This window comes from Paramisgurnus dabryanus, chromosome 11, assembly GCF_030506205.2.
Source record: "Paramisgurnus dabryanus chromosome 11, PD_genome_1.1, whole genome shotgun sequence".
NCBI classification, from domain to species: Eukaryota; Metazoa; Chordata; class Actinopteri; order Cypriniformes; family Cobitidae; genus Paramisgurnus; species Paramisgurnus dabryanus.
Genome location: NC_133347.1, coordinates 2,408,809 through 2,427,349, shown reverse-complemented (window position 1 = coordinate 2,427,349; position 18,541 = coordinate 2,408,809). Strand labels below are relative to the sequence as shown.

The following is an 18,541-nucleotide window of genomic DNA, read 5'->3' as shown; positions in this document are numbered from 1 at the left end:
CCTTGAAATGAGCTTCCTGTGAAAGAGAATCCTACAGCAGTCGATGGTGATTCATTACACTCCTAAACTTCTATTAGAGATATAAAAATCCCCTTTCATTACATCTCTGTTGGCCCTTCAACAGTATCACACAAGATTAATTAATATGGTAAATCTGCTTTTACGGCCATTTTAAACAGCCAGATTCATAGAGTCGTACTCGGTTACTTTTTTGATCAAACACAAAGGATGCAAAGGAAAGCAGCAGACTTTTCTTCTCTTGGACTTGAATTATGATTATGTATGAGTCAGCTAATGTCCTCCCGGACTCATTCTCCTTTTTCTCTTGAGCTTGTTGGTCATTGTGGTCACTTGAATAGGAGTTGTACATTTTGCAAGTGCGCCGAAAGTGTCGGAAATACTCAGCCAAGCATTTATGCCTGTCAGAGCAAGCGGTCTTTGATGGGAAGTGATCTCTCAGGAAGAAAGAGAGATATTGTGCTTTTATGATAGACTGGAACAAAAAAAATGAGCACCTCTTGAGAAAAGAGAAACGATTTATGAAGTGTGACGCATTGAAAAGTCTCGTCTTATATATTTAGCTTTTTCCCAGATGAGAAAATTACTTGTTCCTTATCCGGATGCCCTCTAAAATTGGAAAAATCTTTCTGATCCACTGCTTGTTTTCGGTTTGTTTCAGATGGTTTGAATGAAAGGTGTTTGTCTGGACATGCTTGTTGAGATTGAGAGGAATATTCTTCAATTCACAGTTTTGATATTGTCATCAATGAGGTTTTACGCTGGTTTGAGAGCTGTTGGATTGGATGTTCATGTTAAGTGTTTTATCATCCTTGCTTGCTTGATGTCTTTCATACACTGCAAAACATCAGTATTTTTGCAGTGTTTTCAAGTAAATATATCACAAAGAAAAAGAAAATTGAAATGTGCTCTGAAAACAAATCTTTGTATCTTAATTTTGACATCCTCACAAGTTTAAGTAAATCTATTTATAAGTTCAAATGATGTTTAGATATTTAACTGCACAAAACTACTTTATTTAGTATTTTTGTCTTATTTTCAGTACAAATACCTAAAAATTCTTAAATTAAGATGCTTTTTCTTGTTGAGCAAAATGACCTAGAAAAAACGTCTATTTTTTAGGCAAAATAAAAACATTTAAGTTAATTTGTGCCTAAAACAAGCAAAAAAAATTGCCAATGGTGTAAAAAATCTTGAAATGTTTACTTTTTCTTAAACACTTAATTCAAGAAAAAATAAATTAACCCACACTGCAAAAAATTATTTTCAAGAAAAAGTATTTTTGTCTTGTTTTCAGTAAAAATATCTGAAAATTATTAAATTAAGATGCCTTTTCTTGATGAGCAAAACGCCCCAAGAAAAAAACTCTAGTTTTTAGACCAAAAATATAAAAAAAGTGATTTTGTGCATAAAACAAGCCAAAAAAATCTGCCAATGGGGTAAGCACATTTTTCTTGAATTTAATCTTGAATTTAGTGTTTAAGAAAAATGTTCAAGATTTTTTTGCTTACCCCATTGGCAGATTTTTTTGCTTGTTTTATGCACAAAATCACTTTTTTTATATTTTTGGTCTAAAAACTAGAGTTTTTTTCTTGGGGCGTTTTGCCCATCAAGAAAAAGCATCTTAATTTAAGAATTTTTAGATATTTTTACTGAAAACAAATCATTTTTTTGCAGTGTACAATATGGTTGTATTTATTACCATTAGTTAATGCATTAGTTAATACTTTTACAGCATGCATTAACCTTATTTCATGTTAATTTTTGCATTTACTTAAACATTTTGTACTTAAAAAGTTGTACAGTAACTGTTTATGCGCAATGAACTCAAACAAATTCTTGTATTATTGGCATTAACTAACATTAACAAAGATAAAAATAAATTGCTCTTTGTTAGTTCATGTTAGCTAATGCATTTACAAATGTTAACAAATACAATCTTACTGTAACATGTTGCTATATTCATTAATAAAATAATGTTTTGCAATGTGTGGATGACTTCCAACAAGCTTGAAGAAAACATTTATCCAGTTCAATAAAAAGCATGAAGCCTCATTATTTCATTACTTTGAAGAGGTATAATAATGAATAGGCTATTGTATACAGATAGCATGCTTGACTTGCCTGAATTTTTACCAATTAATGTTATTAACCACAGAATTATGCAAATGAGAATGTTACAAATTCACAGTGTGAAATATTAATACCTGACGACCTAAAAAATCCTATTATTTATAAGGAGTAACACATTTACTTTAGATTTCTGGTCTCGCACATATCTTGGAAACAGATTTTATGCTTTTCTAGTAATATGCTTGCTTATAAATTGCTTACTCATGTCCTCGTTTTAAAAGCCGTGACTACTTCTAAAGCATGTGCATTTGTGTACTCCACAGGTCAGCTGGCAGTCGGCACGTGCGAGATAGTCATGTTAAACAGGGACAGCAGTCAACCCAAGCGCACTATCGCCAGGCAGACGGCCCGCTGCGCCTGCCGTAGAGGACAGATCGCTGGCACTACAAGAGCCCGACCAGCATGCGTGGATGGTAAGATACAGCCTACACATAAACACAGAGCAGTAGCCTACAATACACACACAGACATGTATCCGCTCCAGCACGTCGAATTTGCATTGTGTTGCTTTATTCTAGTGTCAGAACCTCAAATGTTATGCAATAGTCTGCATGTAGAGAAATGTTACTGTCTGCAAAGTGTGATGGCAAACTAGAGGACAGATGAAGCTTAAAGAGAAAGAACAAATTCAGTCTTTGAATCGTGACTGCCATTGTGGTTTCGGAGGAACGTCTGCTGGAGGATCTCAGGAGGGTTGACGTCTTTAACGTTTTTAGGTTGTTAACCTGAATATGACGAGAGTTGTTGCTTTTTCTAGCGGATAAACGTATTCTCCTGACAGATGGGGTGAGCGCTTCTTCTCTTCGGTGTGATAGTGCTCCTGGTAAATGTTACGTCTTGAGCTCTTCAACCACACATTAGGAGCACTTTGTAACGGCAAGACCAAAGTAATTAACCAAGAGAGAACCGTAATTACAGCAGTGGGAAATTGATTTTTATTGGCTTTCTCTGCTTCGTTCATGCTCCATTAGTGGTGGATCCATTAAAGAAAGACCTGTTGCACAAACACATGCACACTCGCTGGAGAATAACACCGTAGATAATGATAAGCGTGCAGAGACTGCAACAGTTTCAATGTAGAAATGACACTAAAGATCTGTCCGTCCGTCTGGGCCTCATCTTCTGCTTTACAAAACTGAATTGTAGGAGAAAATGGAAAAATATACAAAATATCTCCACTCTGAAACTAATATTAATCTGTATAGCCATTTTCTGGCATAACTGCTGGAATATACTTGTGTGGAAACCGTATGTGATGTACCCACGATCATGAATTTAGATCTACCAATTTGAGAAATCACTCTAGTATAAGTCTTTCCATAATCAAAACAATGTTAAAATCTAATATCTGTGCTCAAATGTATATGTTAACGCCATGTATTATTTAATTTCTATGTATGTTCAGTTGTAAAATGGTGTGCTGTATGATGCCAAAACAAAATAGAATATATTAGTTCCCTTTCAATACGGTTCACTTCGCATTGCGTCAGTTAGCTGACGCTATGGGGGGGAAACTCCTGTTTACTCCGTGACTGAAGCCTATTGGTTAACGTCTGTACAAAGTACAGACCAATGACGTTTGAACCCGCGCGCGGGAGGAACGCGTCCCTATATAAGCGCGGTTCAATCGTCAGGAGCTCATTATTTTCTCCTTCAGCGCGAACCTCTCGCTGCTCCGAAGAAAAAGAAGAAGCCTTACCTCGCCGTTGACAAAAGCCCTGCAGCGGAGTCCAGGCCTAGCGTCTTCCCCTGCCGTTTTCCGGCTGAGAACCGAAGATAGCAGAGTCCAGGTCTAGCGTCTTCCCCTGCCGCTTTCCGGCCGAGAACCGAAGATAGCCTTCGCTTGCCGTGGTACGAGCCCTGTGCAGCGGACACACGCCTGACGAGGTCTCCCCTGCGGCCGCCCGGTAAGATCAATATTTTTAATATAAAGCTATAAGCTAAAAGAGCAGGCGCTGTTGTAATAGCGTCCAGCACAGCGGCTCGGTGAGCCTCTCTGCTATGAATTTCCTCCGAGCGCGTTACCGGTCTGGCACCTCCCACGCCGGGACCGCGCTTATGCTTTGGTTGTCTTATCCATGCTTCGTGCTCCCCCTGCTGTTCCTCTCTCGCCGGGATGAACACACGGCGAGCCATGAGACTAGATGGATGCATAGACAAGCACACACGGACTAACCCCCCCTGTGTTCTGTCACACCGCAACCGTTCATGCTTACAGAGTCCCTTCGCTCCTCTTACATTCAGTGGCGAGATCTCTGGCACATATATCAATCCCCCGAGTGCATCGGGTGATACCGTCACGACGCATGGCTGTTCTGTCTGTGTTGCTGCTCCCCTCTGCCGTTCCTCTCTTGTTGAGATGAACAAGCGGGGAACCGTAGACCTGGATAGATGCATACGACAAGCAAACACGGGCGGTCTGCCCCTGTCTCTGTCATAGCACAGCCACTCGTGCTCCACGCTCGCGGAGTCCCTCGCTCCTTTCCCCACAGTGGTGAGGTCTCTTAACGGCTTAGCTAGCACGCGGTATTACGGCTCGCTGCCTCTAAATGCAGCTGTCCAGTGTTCAACGATTACAGAGCTTCATGCCCCTCCCCTCCTGGAGCGGCGCGATCTCATTCGTCTGCTCGATAGGGCCGATTCGCCGCTATTGGAGCACCAAGAACACTCATTATAAGAGAGCTTCATGCCCCTCCCCTCCTGGAGCGGCACGATCTCATTCGTCTGCTCGATAAGGCGGACACGCCTCTATTGGAGCGCTAAAACACTTATTATAGAGCTTTACTGGCCTGAGCCGATCTCACTTCAGATAGCTCATTCTTTGTCTGCCTGGTAATTTCTCTCTGGTTTAGACGGAATCAGAGGCAGAACGAATTTGTTTATAATATACTGAGGCCCGAATACCTCCCTTTATTCAGTCCCGTCCTATATCAGTGCGCTGAATATTGGTACATTCTTATATATATACCCGGTTTTTCTGCCCTTTTAATAAACGGCAAAACCGCGGGCCTCACGGCAGACTTCCTCTCTGCGATGGGTTCAGTCTGACATTAAACCACCTAGACATACTACCCTGCTCCGTGAGCCGTTCGGTCACCGTCACTACTGAGGCTTGTGCACCTGAACGGCTGAGCTCTGGTCTCCGCAGCACAGCTGCATCAACAGAGAACGAAACTGTCTGGGAGAAAAGGGGTTAAGTCGCGCCTCGGCTGGACTGCCCTGAAATGTTTTCTGTGTGCTGTTTATCCAAACATACTGTGTAATACTGTCGGCTATGCGACCTCACTATAGTGGCGAACGGTATTTAATTCCTCTAAAAAGAGTAATTTCCGTGCTTACTATACTGTGTTTTGACACCCACGGTTGTACGGTGTCTCTAAACACTTTATCGCCTTACTGACAAGCAATCAGTAATACGCACACACGGCCCGCTGTCCATAATTCTATCGACGCTAGCCGAAAAAACCCCGGTTTGGCCATATACTGTGTATTGACACCCCACGACTGTACGGTGTCTCTAACACCTTTCTGCCAAATTCGCTCGCAGCCCACCTCAGTTTCTCCGCTACGATGCTGATGGCGCAAACGAGCACGGTCTTACGGCTGTTATTTTCTCTTCCTAGAGGAAGGACAGCCTCAGACTTTTGCATGGCTCCAAGCGTTTGAATCGCGCCCTCTCCGGACGGCCACTCAAAGGCTTACAGCCAAGCGGTTTATGACGTTTTTCGGCCATATAGCTGATTTATATTAGCGGATCCGAAGACGCTCACACCTCCGCTCCAATACTCGGAGATATTAAGGGTAATATCAACCTCAAGTGAGCTTGCTACCCGCCACAATAAGTTTCAAAGCTTAAAGCGCGCGCACAGTCAGACGCGCGCGGCATCTCGTTTAAGACGGGCACACGTACCCCTCTAACGAGCCTCAGAAAGCTGAATATCGTGGCATTCTGTTCATAAGTCCACTTCAGTTTGACTAAGCAAAGGTCCCGCCCCGAGCTGACGGCCGGGAAGCTTGCTTAAGTTACACACGGCTGCATGAAGTGCTGTCATTACGAGCTAGCCCAGCATTTGCTGTGGGTTGAACACGCTTTACGACGGCAATCAGCCTTCGGCGCGTGGAACGCCGTTTGTCTCATATAAATCACCTTGTACTGTGAATACGGTACATTAAGAGGATGATTTAGCACTGCAGCACTCTCGACCGTGTTATTGTGATAATGCGGTCGGGCAATCTACGGTGGTTTCATTATTTACCGAACCAGACTGAGATCTCGCCCCCTGAACAAGCTGACGAGTCATCTCCTTTATAAACTCATTGCATCGCTTTATAAGCTATGTTCAATCAGAGTGATACGCATCTCATGCTTAACTACCAATATTAACCCATTACGATGGGCGTGCGGAGATGGCATCCGTGGGACACGACCTACATTACGTGCCTTATGACACATTGACACAAGCTGCTAGGACCCCTTTCACGAGGCGTCCTTATGCAAAGTCTGATCCATTCTGTCTAGTGACATTTGAAAGTCAAAACCCCCCGCGAATCGCCGGTGGAACACTTTTCTCCTCACTACAGAGGCACGGCGGCTCTCTCCCCTACCTATATCTATGTGGCCGTGATAACAGCGAACCACGCTTTTACGACCGACCATTCATTTAATTCACAAGCCTGTCATCTCTCAGATGCGGACGGCGGCGGTAACAGCGAACCATGCTTTTACGGCTGGCCATTCACTTTATTCATAAGCCTGTCATTTCTCAGATGCGGACGGTGCCCGGCGCTCTGGAACTGTCCAAGGTCCTGTATGACACATACGTCTGACGTACATCAGACGATCAGCTGTTCGTCTGCGTCACAGATCACTCACTAGAGCACCTGTCAATACAGGCTATTTATGGATCGTTGACGTTATCACCTCCCGTGACAATTATGCTCACTTGTCTTAGAGCATGGGCATGGTCTTAGAGGTTTCTCATTGACAATTGTGACACGGCCGGCTGGTCCCCGCCGTCCACGTTGTCAGTTTACAGCTTCGACATCCCTGCTTCGCGCACTACTGAGGTTTGTTGCATTAAAGGTGCGCCCATTAGCTCACCTGTATGCACGATATGGTTTTTAATTATATGCGTCCACCGTGCGCTTAGAGAAGCTCACATGTACACGCTATAACATTTGGTATACAATAAGATGCGCTTGGGAAAGCTCACCTGTATACACAGCTGTGTTATGCTTTGTGACACATACATTGTTGTTCATCTGTGTACGTTCACGGTGCGTTGGGTGCCCACCGTTACGTTCATCAATCATATCTGTACACATTCACGGCGCGTTCTGTGCACTGATTTATCTATACGCATTCACGGTGCACTGAAGAGTTCACCCGTGTGCGCACAATTTATTATCAGAACACATGACGGCGCGCTCGAGAATCTTGCCGGCCTGTGCATTATAACACTCTGATTCATCTATATGCATTCACGATGTATTCAAGTGTTCACCTGTGCCCGTGCAATTTATAGTCAATACACATTTACGGCGCGCTTGGAAAGCTCACCGATCTGTGCACTATAATACTACCTATATGCATCCCGATGCGCTCGAGGGTGCACCTGGGTTCACACTATTGTGGTATCTGTATAATCCCACGCTACGAACCGTTCTGCCGCATATTATAGTCAGATCGGCCGTTCGTGAGCTGCGCAGATCACTCACTACGTATGTCTGTTGCTAACAGTGGTTATTTAGATGGATCGTTGAAACCATCGCACTGGCTCACGCCCCTCTATGAGCTATGTCCTATATAGAGCCCACTCTGTTCGAGTTTGGCTTCTTCATGAACTTGGTCTACAGGGGTATCTATATCTATATTTGATATCTGCTACGCGGCCGGCTGGTCTTCGCCGTCTACGTTGTCAGATTGTACAGCTTAGACGTCCCTGCCCTACGAGCGCAGGTTCTCTCGGCTCAATCATGCACGCTCATGCGTTTTATGTGTACACCACGGTGCGCTCAGCGAGCTCACCAACGTGACTCTGAATTTACTTATCTCGCACAGCCGCGGCGCGCTCGGTACCTCGCCGTCTTGTGCTATGTTATGTGCCCCCGGTGCGTTTAAAACCCCACCGTGTGCGCGTCAACAATTTATATGGTGCTTACACATTTGCTTTTAAAGCTGTGAATATGCCGGGTATAGGGCCACACGCAGTGTCTCTCCGGTAAGGCACTTCAGTACGTTGTGTATGCACGGCGTGATGGGATTACGTTCCCCCATAGCGTCAGCTAACTGACGCAATGCGAAGTGAACCGTATTGAAAGGGAACGCTTAGGTTACTCACGTAACCCCGGTTCCCTGAAATAACGGGAACGAAGCATTGCGTCTCTTGCCGTGCTACAAACGTCTACGCAGCGAGTGTTATTCGGCTGCGCGCTTCAGTCGAATATAATGAGCTCCTGACGATTGAACCGCGCTTATATAGGGACGCGTTCCTCCCGCGCGCGGGTTCAAACGTCATTGGTCTGTACTTTGTACAGACGTTAACCAATAGGCTTCAGTCACGGAGTAAACAGGAGTTTCCCCCCCATAGCGTCAGCTAACTGACGCAATGCTTCGTTCCCGTTATTTCAGGGAACCGGGGTTACGTGAGTAACCTAAGCGATATTAAGTGCGACATCTACAAAAATAAACAAAAAACAATTTGGAAGATGTAAACAACACTGATCCAGAAGCACTTCCTGTTTCAGTTTTTTTAACAGTGAACCTAATATTAATATTTATATTAATTAATATTAGAACAAAATACAACCAACAGAGAATTTAAAACTGAATCAAAATGTCAAATAAATGTGAACTAAAGAACTTAAAAAACTGAAAAGTGCTTCCGGGTCAGTATTGTTTACATCTTGCAAAATGGTATATTGCTAAAATGAATTGCTCTTAAGGCTGCAAGATATATTGAAATTAAAATCTGGGAAAATCTCAAAAGTGCATATAGCAATATAAACTCTTCCCTCGCCAGCATTTAAAAAAACTTGCCACCCAGCGCCAGCATTTTTTATGAAGTTTAATATCTTCCAGAAAGTGTTCTTTTATAAATATATAAACATACAACATATCAAATGAAAGAACAGACCATCTGCTTTTAAACAAACAAAAAGTCTATCTTAATTTGTTCATCACCTCTCAAATTTGAGTAGGTTTGCCAAATTTAATTAATTTTGAGATAATTGCATTGTTGTAAAGGACTTTACTTCAGATTCAGAATGATGTTCAAAACATGCAAAAGTTTTTACTGTTTCTGAATCAGTAGATGCTTTAGTGTTTTATAAATTGGGTAAGAGCGTCACCTAGAGGAAATAAAGATTGCCGTAAAAACTCAACAGGGAAGCGTCATTGGCAGGGAAGCATTTTTTCTTAATAACTCGGGAAAAGAGTTAACATACCATAGCAATGGTTTGCAACAACTAAATGCTTTTAATACAGATTATATAGTCAAAGTTTTAGATCAAAGCAGGTAGCAGAGAAACTGGTGAAACACAGTGATGCTTCCTTTTCCCACCATAAAAAGTGAAACAAATGTTTTTGGTATTAAAATGTATCACGTATCATGGATAAATGCAAGTGTAATGTTCTGAGTTTTGTGTTCCAGCAAACTTTAGTGTCTTTTATTTTGAAAGAGATTTAATTTGAAGAAATGTAATTATTTTTGTAATTTCATACGTTTTTCTTATCCATCCATCTTATTTTCATTCTTCATTTTTTATATTATACAAGAAAAAATGTACTTTGTGAAAAATAAAAAGTTTAAGTTTGAGTGACGTCACTTAGTGGCGCTGTCGCGTCCGACTCTCTCAGTTCTACATGTGACTGGAGAGAGTCAGGTTGGTGTTTTTGCATCTCTGTATAACGATTGATAAAAATGTAAAAATGGTTAAAAATATGAGTCAATATCAATGTTAAAAGTGTTAAAAAGATGGATTGAGTGCATATATTTGATTTTCTGTGAAGAATCAGATGCATTTAGCAAGTTTTACAAACGAGTGGCCTTAATATGTTTGTTTAATGTTGCCGCCCGCACGCTAATTTGGAGTGCGAGTTTTTCCTTTTAATATCAGTTTTAAATACAAAATTTTGGTGGATTGAGTCTGTAGAAGTGATATGTTGTCTATTTAATTGAAGTTGAATGTGTGTAATTTTTATTTAAATCGTATTTTGTGTATATTTAGTCAACTGAGGCCCAAATTGAGTTTGCAGTCACTGTGTTAATGGAGGACACGGATTAATCTGTTTTGTCTCACATCCTTCAGATAGACTGTTGGTGAGAGGATGTGTGTGTGATCCCGTGTCTTTTGTTTATTAAACTGCAGGTATGTAAATCAACAAACCACTATACGATCACATAACTGAGTGAAATTGGCTAAATATTGTCTGATGATAAATGTGTTTCATGTTAAGTGTCATGTTAATGTAAAGGAAAAGTGTATATGTTGAATTCATTTTATTTTGTTATATAATTTTTGTTTATGTATATTTGTGTAAGAATTGTAGTGAGTGACCAAAGGGAAGAATTGAACTTTATTATGAAGACTCTCAGTTCTACATGTGACTGGAGAGAGTCAGATAGACTGTTGGTGAGAGGATGTGTGTGTGATCCCGTGTCTTTTGTTTATTAAACTGCAGACGTGGTTCACCAAAGAGCTTGGAGTCGGTGTGTCATTTGTGGTGCTGGTTGAAATCCGCTACAAATTTGGTGCCGTGACCCGGATTTCAATAGATCAGCCATTGCAGATCGCCGGTGGAGACCATCGCTAACACCTTCTACGACAAGATCTTTGGAGAATAGATAAGCAGTACAATTTAAAACATGGACAATCATAGTTTTGCACACACTAGAACACAAGAGACATTGCTGAATGCAAATGTTGGAAATGTTAATGTTACTCCTGTGAATACTGTTCCAATGTTACAGAGAACTTCTACTGGGTTGGGGCGGGGTGTTCTGTTGAATGGTATGTTAGAGCAGAGCATGATATCTAGCCCAGTAGGTCCCTCTATGCAAAATGTCAGCCACACAGGCCAGGTTAGGTCTAGTCATGACTCACCTGTTACTTATAGTGAAAGACATGGTGCTACAGTAAGTGACCAACCAAATCAGTGGCAAACAATGGCAGACCTAATGAAGCAGCTAGGTAATGAGATAGGTAGCCAAATAGCTGCTAGCTTGTCATCAACAGGCCAAAATGTCCAGAGAGACAATACGAATGCTCAGCAGTCTTCAGCCCAACCCCCTGACTGGTCAAATCTCAACCTAGTTATCAGACACCAAGATGTAAAAGAACCTCCAGCATTCAGAGGCGAAAAAAGTGATAGATGCACCATTGATGAATGGGAGGAGTTAATGCAGACCTATCTAAATAAGAAAGGACTTGGTGTGCCAGAACAAGGTCAGGAGATTCTCGATAGATTGATGGGCCGTGCTAAAGATGTTGTAAGAACGTGCATTCGTAACAATCCCCTGATTAATGTGACTAGAGACCCACATGTTATCTTCTCTATTTTGAGACAACACTTTGGAGATGCAGTCTCATCCACTACTCCGCTGAGAGATTTTTATGAAACCTTGCCCAGACGGTCAGAGAGTGGCTTAGATTACTGGATCAGACTTAATAAGGCTGTAGACCTGGCAAACGAGTGTCTGAAAAGACAAGGAAAAAGAATTGAAGACCCTGGTCATGAGGTTACAATGATGTTTGTCCGACACTGTCCAGAACCAACCTTGTATGCAGCCCTTCGGAGTAAACCACTAGAGATCTGGACTGCTAATGAAGTGCAAGCACTGATAGACAGTCATCATATGGATAAGCATTTAGCCAATGTGGAGAGAGCACAAAGGGTTGAAGAGAAGCCTTCTGGTGCTTGGTGTATGACACAGCAGCAGGTTGCCGACAGTAGTCAGTCCAGTGGTCTAGATTCAGCTCTCCTTGGTAGGGCAGTGTCTCTTCTAGAGCAGCTTATCATCTCACAGAAGGAAAGCATGCAAAAAGCAGAGCATGCAAAAACCCCATCTGGAGAAGCAGTTTTACGTTCAGGCACCTGTAGAGTTTGTAAAGCTTCTGATCACACAACAAAGACACACTGCTTTAAAGAGGGCCTGTGTTTCAAATGTTTCGAGACTGGGCACAGAGGCTTTGAGTGCCCCAAACAAAAGCCAATGAAACCAGAAACAAACAGAAGTTCCTCTGCCCCTGAGCGCCCTTTAAACTAGAAAGCTCACACTGTAAGGGCAACAGTGTGAGCACTGATAAACTAAAGCCCCCAGAGAATCCAGTTAATGTCCATTTTAACTTAGTTGACAGTCTGACTCCAAAAGTAAACAGTGAAAAAGAAATAAGTACCTTTAAGACTAGTTCCTGTTCACTTAGAGAACCAACTTACAAGAAAGTTAGTGATGAGGATGAACTGTTTCAAGTTCCAGTATTAGTTGAGGGACAAGTAGAACTCCAAGCCCTTATAGACAGTGGATCTGTAACCTGTACATTGAGTGAAACAGCTGAACGCACACTTCAGGACCAGAAGATTATCTGTGGCAGGGTGAGAAAACCCACAACAAAAGTACTCACTGGATGCGGAGGCAGCCAGGCTAAGACAAAATGTACCTACGAACTAAATGTTGATCTGCTTGGATGTAAGATGACAGTCAACTTTTTAGTTGTCCCGGGCCAAGATGATGACATGATCGTAGGCTCCAATGTTCTAAGACACGTGACGCAACAAGCAAAGGGAACAAAATGGTACTGGGAGAATATTTCTCAGCCTGTTAAGGAAAACAGTCATGATCCCCTTCTCAGTCTGCTTTCCAATGTTGACCGTTGGCACGGAGAAAAGATCCCAAAAAGAGTTGGCACTGTAATGTTAAAACAATGTGTGACACTGGAGCCACAGCATGAGCATCTGATATGGGGCAGGCTAAAAGAAGAGGTCCCTCTGTCTGTTGGGAGTACAGTGATGGTAGAGCCCTCAGCTTCTCATTCTGCACCAAGAAACATCATGATTGCTCGTACTGTGTGCCCGCTGTGGGGTGACAGATGGATTCCCATGAAGGTGATAAACATGCTGGATCGTCCTATTGTACTTCGTCGGAATGCAAAGATTGCTCAAGTGCATCCGTGTCTTGCCCTCGAAGAGTTACAGCTAAAAGAGGACATAAAGCATGAGCCAAGACCAGTCCCTCAGAATGTTCACAAAGAAAGTGAGATGTTGCAAACTGACTTCAGAGTTAAGTTGAGAGAGTTGGGACTGAATGAAATCGATATTGACTCCTGTGAAGTTAATGATTTTTGGAAAAGACAATTGGCTGACCTCATTGTGAAGTATGAGAGCACTTTCTCCCGTGATAAGCTAGACTGTGGTGAGGTCAAAAACACTGTCCACAGGATACATCTGAAAGATGAGAAGCCTTTCCGCCTTCCCTACAGGAGAGTCCCGCCAGCTCAATACCAAAAATTGAGACAGACACTAAATGAAATGGAGGAGCGCGGTATCATTCGAAAGTCAAACAGTGAATGGGCCTCCCCTTTAGTTTTAGTCTGGAAACCCTCTGGAGAATTACGAGTGTGCACAGACTTCAGGTGGCTCAACCAAAGAACAGAAAAAGACGCATACCCACTGCCCCACCAAGCTGACGCTCTTGCCTCCTTGGGAGGGAACTGTTATTTCAGTACCATGGATTTAACATCGGGTTTTTATAATATCCCAATCCATGAGGAAGATCGTAAATACACAGCCTGCACTACCCCGGTCGGCCTATATGAATACAACAGAATGGCTCAGGGCTTGTGCAATAGTCCAGCAACGTTCTCTCGCATGATGACTTCAATCTTTGGGGACCAGAACTTTCTTTCCCTCCTTTGTTACTTGGATGACTTGCTGGTGTTTGGAAAGACGGAGAAAGAGGCACTCGACCGCCTTGAAATGGTGTTTTCTCGTCTCAAAGATCACAACCTCAAATTGTCTCCAAAGAAATGTTACTTTCTGAGAAAAACTGTCAAGTTCCTGGGACATATTGTATCAGAGAGTGGCATCACAACTGACCCAGCAAAAGTGTCTGCAATCAGTGATCTCAGAGTGGTGGAGCTGATGGAAGAAGATGGAAAGACTCCATCACCGACAAAAATCAAATCTTTTCTTGGAATGGCAAACTATTATTCACATTTCATTGAGAGTTTTTCATCATTAGCCAAACCTCTGTATAAACTGACTGCTGGACAAAAGATCAAAGGTGGAAAAGTTGGCCCCAGAGCTGTCAAACCCAAGCGTCTGAAACCTGAAGATTGGACTGCAGAGTGTGATTTAGCTGTGGAAAAAATTAAACATGCACTTGTTAACACAGTTACTTTGGCTCACCCAGACTTTCAGAGACCTTTCCTCTTGTCCACGGATGCATCTATGGATGGATTAGGTGCGGTTCTGAGTCAAACACCTGAGGGAGAGAAAAAACCGAGACCTGTGGCATTTGCAAGTAAGTCCCTGTCAAGAGCTCAGTCCCGTTACCCTGCCCATAGATTAGAGTTCTATGCTTTAAAATGGGCAGTCTGTGATAAATTTGCCCATTGGCTGAAGGGGACTAAGTTCACAGTATTAACAGACAACAATCCTCTGACATATATTATGTCAAAACCAAAGTTAGATGCCTGTGAACAAAGATGGGTGTCTAAGTTAGCGCCTTTTGACTTTGACTTGAAATACATACCTGGCACTCAGAATGTTCCTGCTGATCTGTTAAGTCGACGCCCCTTTGCAAAAACTCTGGAAGTTTGTGAAGCTCTTAAGGGTGAAGCTCAACTTGTAACATCCGAAGCAGTTCAGGAAGCTTTCCGGTTGTCAGTGAATGTACTCCAGATGTGTGACAGTAGTGTTCAGAGTGTTGAAGCTGGGAGTTTGCACCAGATTGAAAATGAGGGAGTGAAAGCTATTTTAGAGTCCTGCCTTGACTGGGAATCCACCAGACCGGTTCGTAGCGCTCAGCTTTCCCACTGCACTCACAGTTTAATTCAAGGAGGTGTGGATGCACTCCCTGTCTTCTCACTGGAGGAAATAAGGGTGAAACAGAGAACAGATTCCACTCTTGCACGTGTTATATTCTTTGTTGATAGAAAAAGGAGACCATCACGAAGAGAGAGAGACAATGAAACCGCATCAGTACTGAGAATGCTGAAACATTGGGAAAAACTAGTGATCAGAGACTGTGTTCTGTATCGCAGGTCCAAGGATAGGGTAGGAAAGGTCAGGTACCAACTAGTTCTTCCTGCTTCGCTTCGAAGTGCTGCTCTGAAAGGAACTCACGATGATGCCGGTCATCAAGGGCAAAGTAGGACTCTTCACTTAGTACGGCAGAGGTTTTTCTGGTCTGGAATGGACACAGATGTCAAAAAGTATGTTTCACACTGTAAACGCTGTGTCGTTGGAAAGACTCCAGAACCTGAAGCCAGAGCACCACTGGAGTCCATCAAAACGAGTGCACCATTAGAACTTGTGTGTATCGATTTCTGGTCTGCAGAGGGGAGACATGGAGAGAATGTTGATGTGCTTGTAATAACGGACCATTTTACGAAATTGGCCCATGCGTTCCCCTGCCCGAACCAAACAGCAAAAGTGGTAGCTCAGAAGCTGTGGAATCAGTTTTTCTGTATATATGGCTTCCCACAAAGAATACATTCTGACAAAGGAGCAAATTTCGAAAGCCGACTGATTGCAGAGTTGCTACAAGTTTCTGGTGTCCGTAAGTCCCATACTACACCGTATCACCCGATGGGTAATGGGCAAACAGAAAGATTCAACCGTACTCTTGGGAGCATGATCCGTTCTTTGCCTCCACGATCAAAAGAGAGATGGCCCCAAGTGATACAGACACTCACATTTTCATATAATTGCACCACTCATGAAACTACGGGATTTGCACCCTTCTACTTGATGTTCGGCAGAGTACCGAGGCTGCCCGTAGATATCATGTTTGGAAATGCCCTGAAGAATGATGAGATGCAGACTTACGATGAGTATGTGGACTGTCTTCAGAAAGATTTCAGAGAAGCTGTAAAAATTGCTCAAGAAAGTACAACTGAAGCCCAAAGGAAGCAGGCGAGAGAGTATAACAAGAGATCCAGAGGTGTGGCTTTAGAAATTGGAGACCGTGTCCTTCTGGTTAACAAGAAAGAGAGAGGAAAAGGAAAGTTAGCTGATGTGTGGGATTCTGTAGTTCATGTGATAACTTGGAAAGATCCAACAGTGCACATCTATAGGGTAGAAGACCCAGCTACAAAGAAAAGTAGAGTAGTTCACCGTAACTTTCTCTTACCTGTCAACTTCCTTCCCTTGGAGAAACCAGAAGCCAATACTACCGTGTTCTCCACAATCTCTGAGGAAGAAACATATGAGATGAAAGACCAAAAGCACAAGTCTATGTTCAGTTCTGAAAGAGAATCTAGGAGTGGCAGGATTGCTGCCTGGATATTGGAAAGCCGAGGCCCAAAAGAGTCTCAACCTGTTAAGGCGCATTCTGTCCATGGACAAAGCACTGGACAAGCCACAGAGATTGACACATTGGCTTCAGCAGATCACACAAGAGACAATGACCCTTCAGTAGTTAATGGTGGAAGCAACCACAGTGACTTTCCTTGTGGCAGTTGTGATATTGATGATGTCAGTCTAAATGGCCAGAATACAGATGATGGGAGCAGTGTGACTAATTCAGACTCAACTGGAATGAGTATTGAAGAAGAAATGGTTGAAGAGTCTGTGACCAGTCATAGTGTTCAAACAGAACTTAATACTGTCCCAAGTGAAGCCAGTTCTGAAAGTAGATCAGACAGTAGTCACAAGTTTAAAGTTCCAAGTAGTAAAACTAGAGTCACAAAGAAACTGTCCCCAAGAAAAGTAAGTGTGTCAGACACTGTTTTGAAACCAAATGAAGGTAGTGTGAGAACTAGATCTGGTAGATTAGTAAAGCCTGTTAAAAGACTTCTTGAGTGTATGAGCATGGTAATAAGTGAGCCACATACTACTGATCCATTAGCAGAATTGCTCAGAATCCTTTCCAGTCTTGTTGGATGTTAAATTTCATTGTATAGTGTTGAAAGTGTTCTGAATAATGTCAAAGAGTAAGCATGTAAAACTTTAAGAGCATTTGAGAAGTACTTTATTGAGGGATGTATGGTTATATGTTTAAGGGCATATTTCTTCCAAGCAAGGTTTATTGCTATTCATTTGAATGACTGACGTCTGGATATCCCTTTAAAAGGAAATTTTCTCACATACAGCCTTAAAGTTTGCTGAAATTTGGGAGGGGAGAGTGTAATGTTCTGAGTTTTGTGTTCCAGCAAACTTTAGTGTCTTTTATTTTGAAAGAGATTTAATTTGAAGAAATGTAATTATTTTTGTAATTTCATACGTTTTTCTTATCCATCCATCTTATTTTCATTCTTCATTTTTTATATTATACAAGAAAAAATGTACTTTGTGAAAAATAAAAAGTTTAAGTTTGAGTGACGTCACTTAGTGGCGCTGTCGCGTCCGACTCTCTCAGTTCTACATGTGACTGGAGAGAGTCAGGTTGGTGTTTTTGCATCTCTGTATAACGATTGATAAAAATGTAAAAATGGTTAAAAATATGAGTCAATATCAATGTTAAAAGTGTTAAAAAGATGGATTGAGTGCATATATTTGATTTTCTGTGAAGAATCAGATGCATTTAGCAAGTTTTACAAACGAGTGGCCTTAATATGTTTGTTTAATGTTGCCGCCCGCACGCTAATTTGGAGTGCGAGTTTTTCCTTTTAATATCAGTTTTAAATACAAAATTTTGGTGGATTGAGTCTGTAGAAGTGATATGTTGTCTATTTAATTGAAGTTGAATGTGTGTAATTTTTATTTAAATCGTATTTTGTGTATATTTAGTCAACTGAGGCCCAAATTGAGTTTGCAGTCACTGTGTTAATGGAGGACACGGATTAATCTGTTTTGTCTCACATCCTTCAGATAGACTGTTGGTGAGAGGATGTGTGTGTGATCCCGTGTCTTTTGTTTATTAAACTGCAGGTATGTAAATCAACAAACCACTATACGATCACATAACTGAGTGAAATTGGCTAAATATTGTCTGATGATAAATGTGTTTCATGTTAAGTGTCATGTTAATGTAAAGGAAAAGTGTATATGTTGAATTCATTTTATTTTGTTATATAATTTTTGTTTATGTATATTTGTGTAAGAATTGTAGTGAGTGACCAAAGGGAAGAATTGAACTTTATTATGAAGACTCTCAGTTCTACATGTGACTGGAGAGAGTCAGATAGACTGTTGGTGAGAGGATGTGTGTGTGATCCCGTGTCTTTT

The 18,541-nt window shown here is 42.0% G+C and overlaps 1 protein-coding gene across 2 annotated transcripts in view; it reads left to right on the top strand.

Annotated features, from left to right (window-relative positions):
• The window catches only part of tafa5l (TAFA chemokine like family member 5, like), a 68,603-nt gene that overhangs the window by 16,962 nt on the left and 33,100 nt on the right, over positions 1 to 18,541 (top strand). For both annotated transcript variants that reach the window (XM_065248116.1, XM_065248115.1), the window contains exon 2: positions 2,415 to 2,564. In XM_065248116.1, the coding sequence (XP_065104188.1) occupies positions 2,415 to 2,564 (150 nt within the window). The remainder of the gene's footprint in view (positions 1 to 2,414; positions 2,565 to 18,541) is intronic.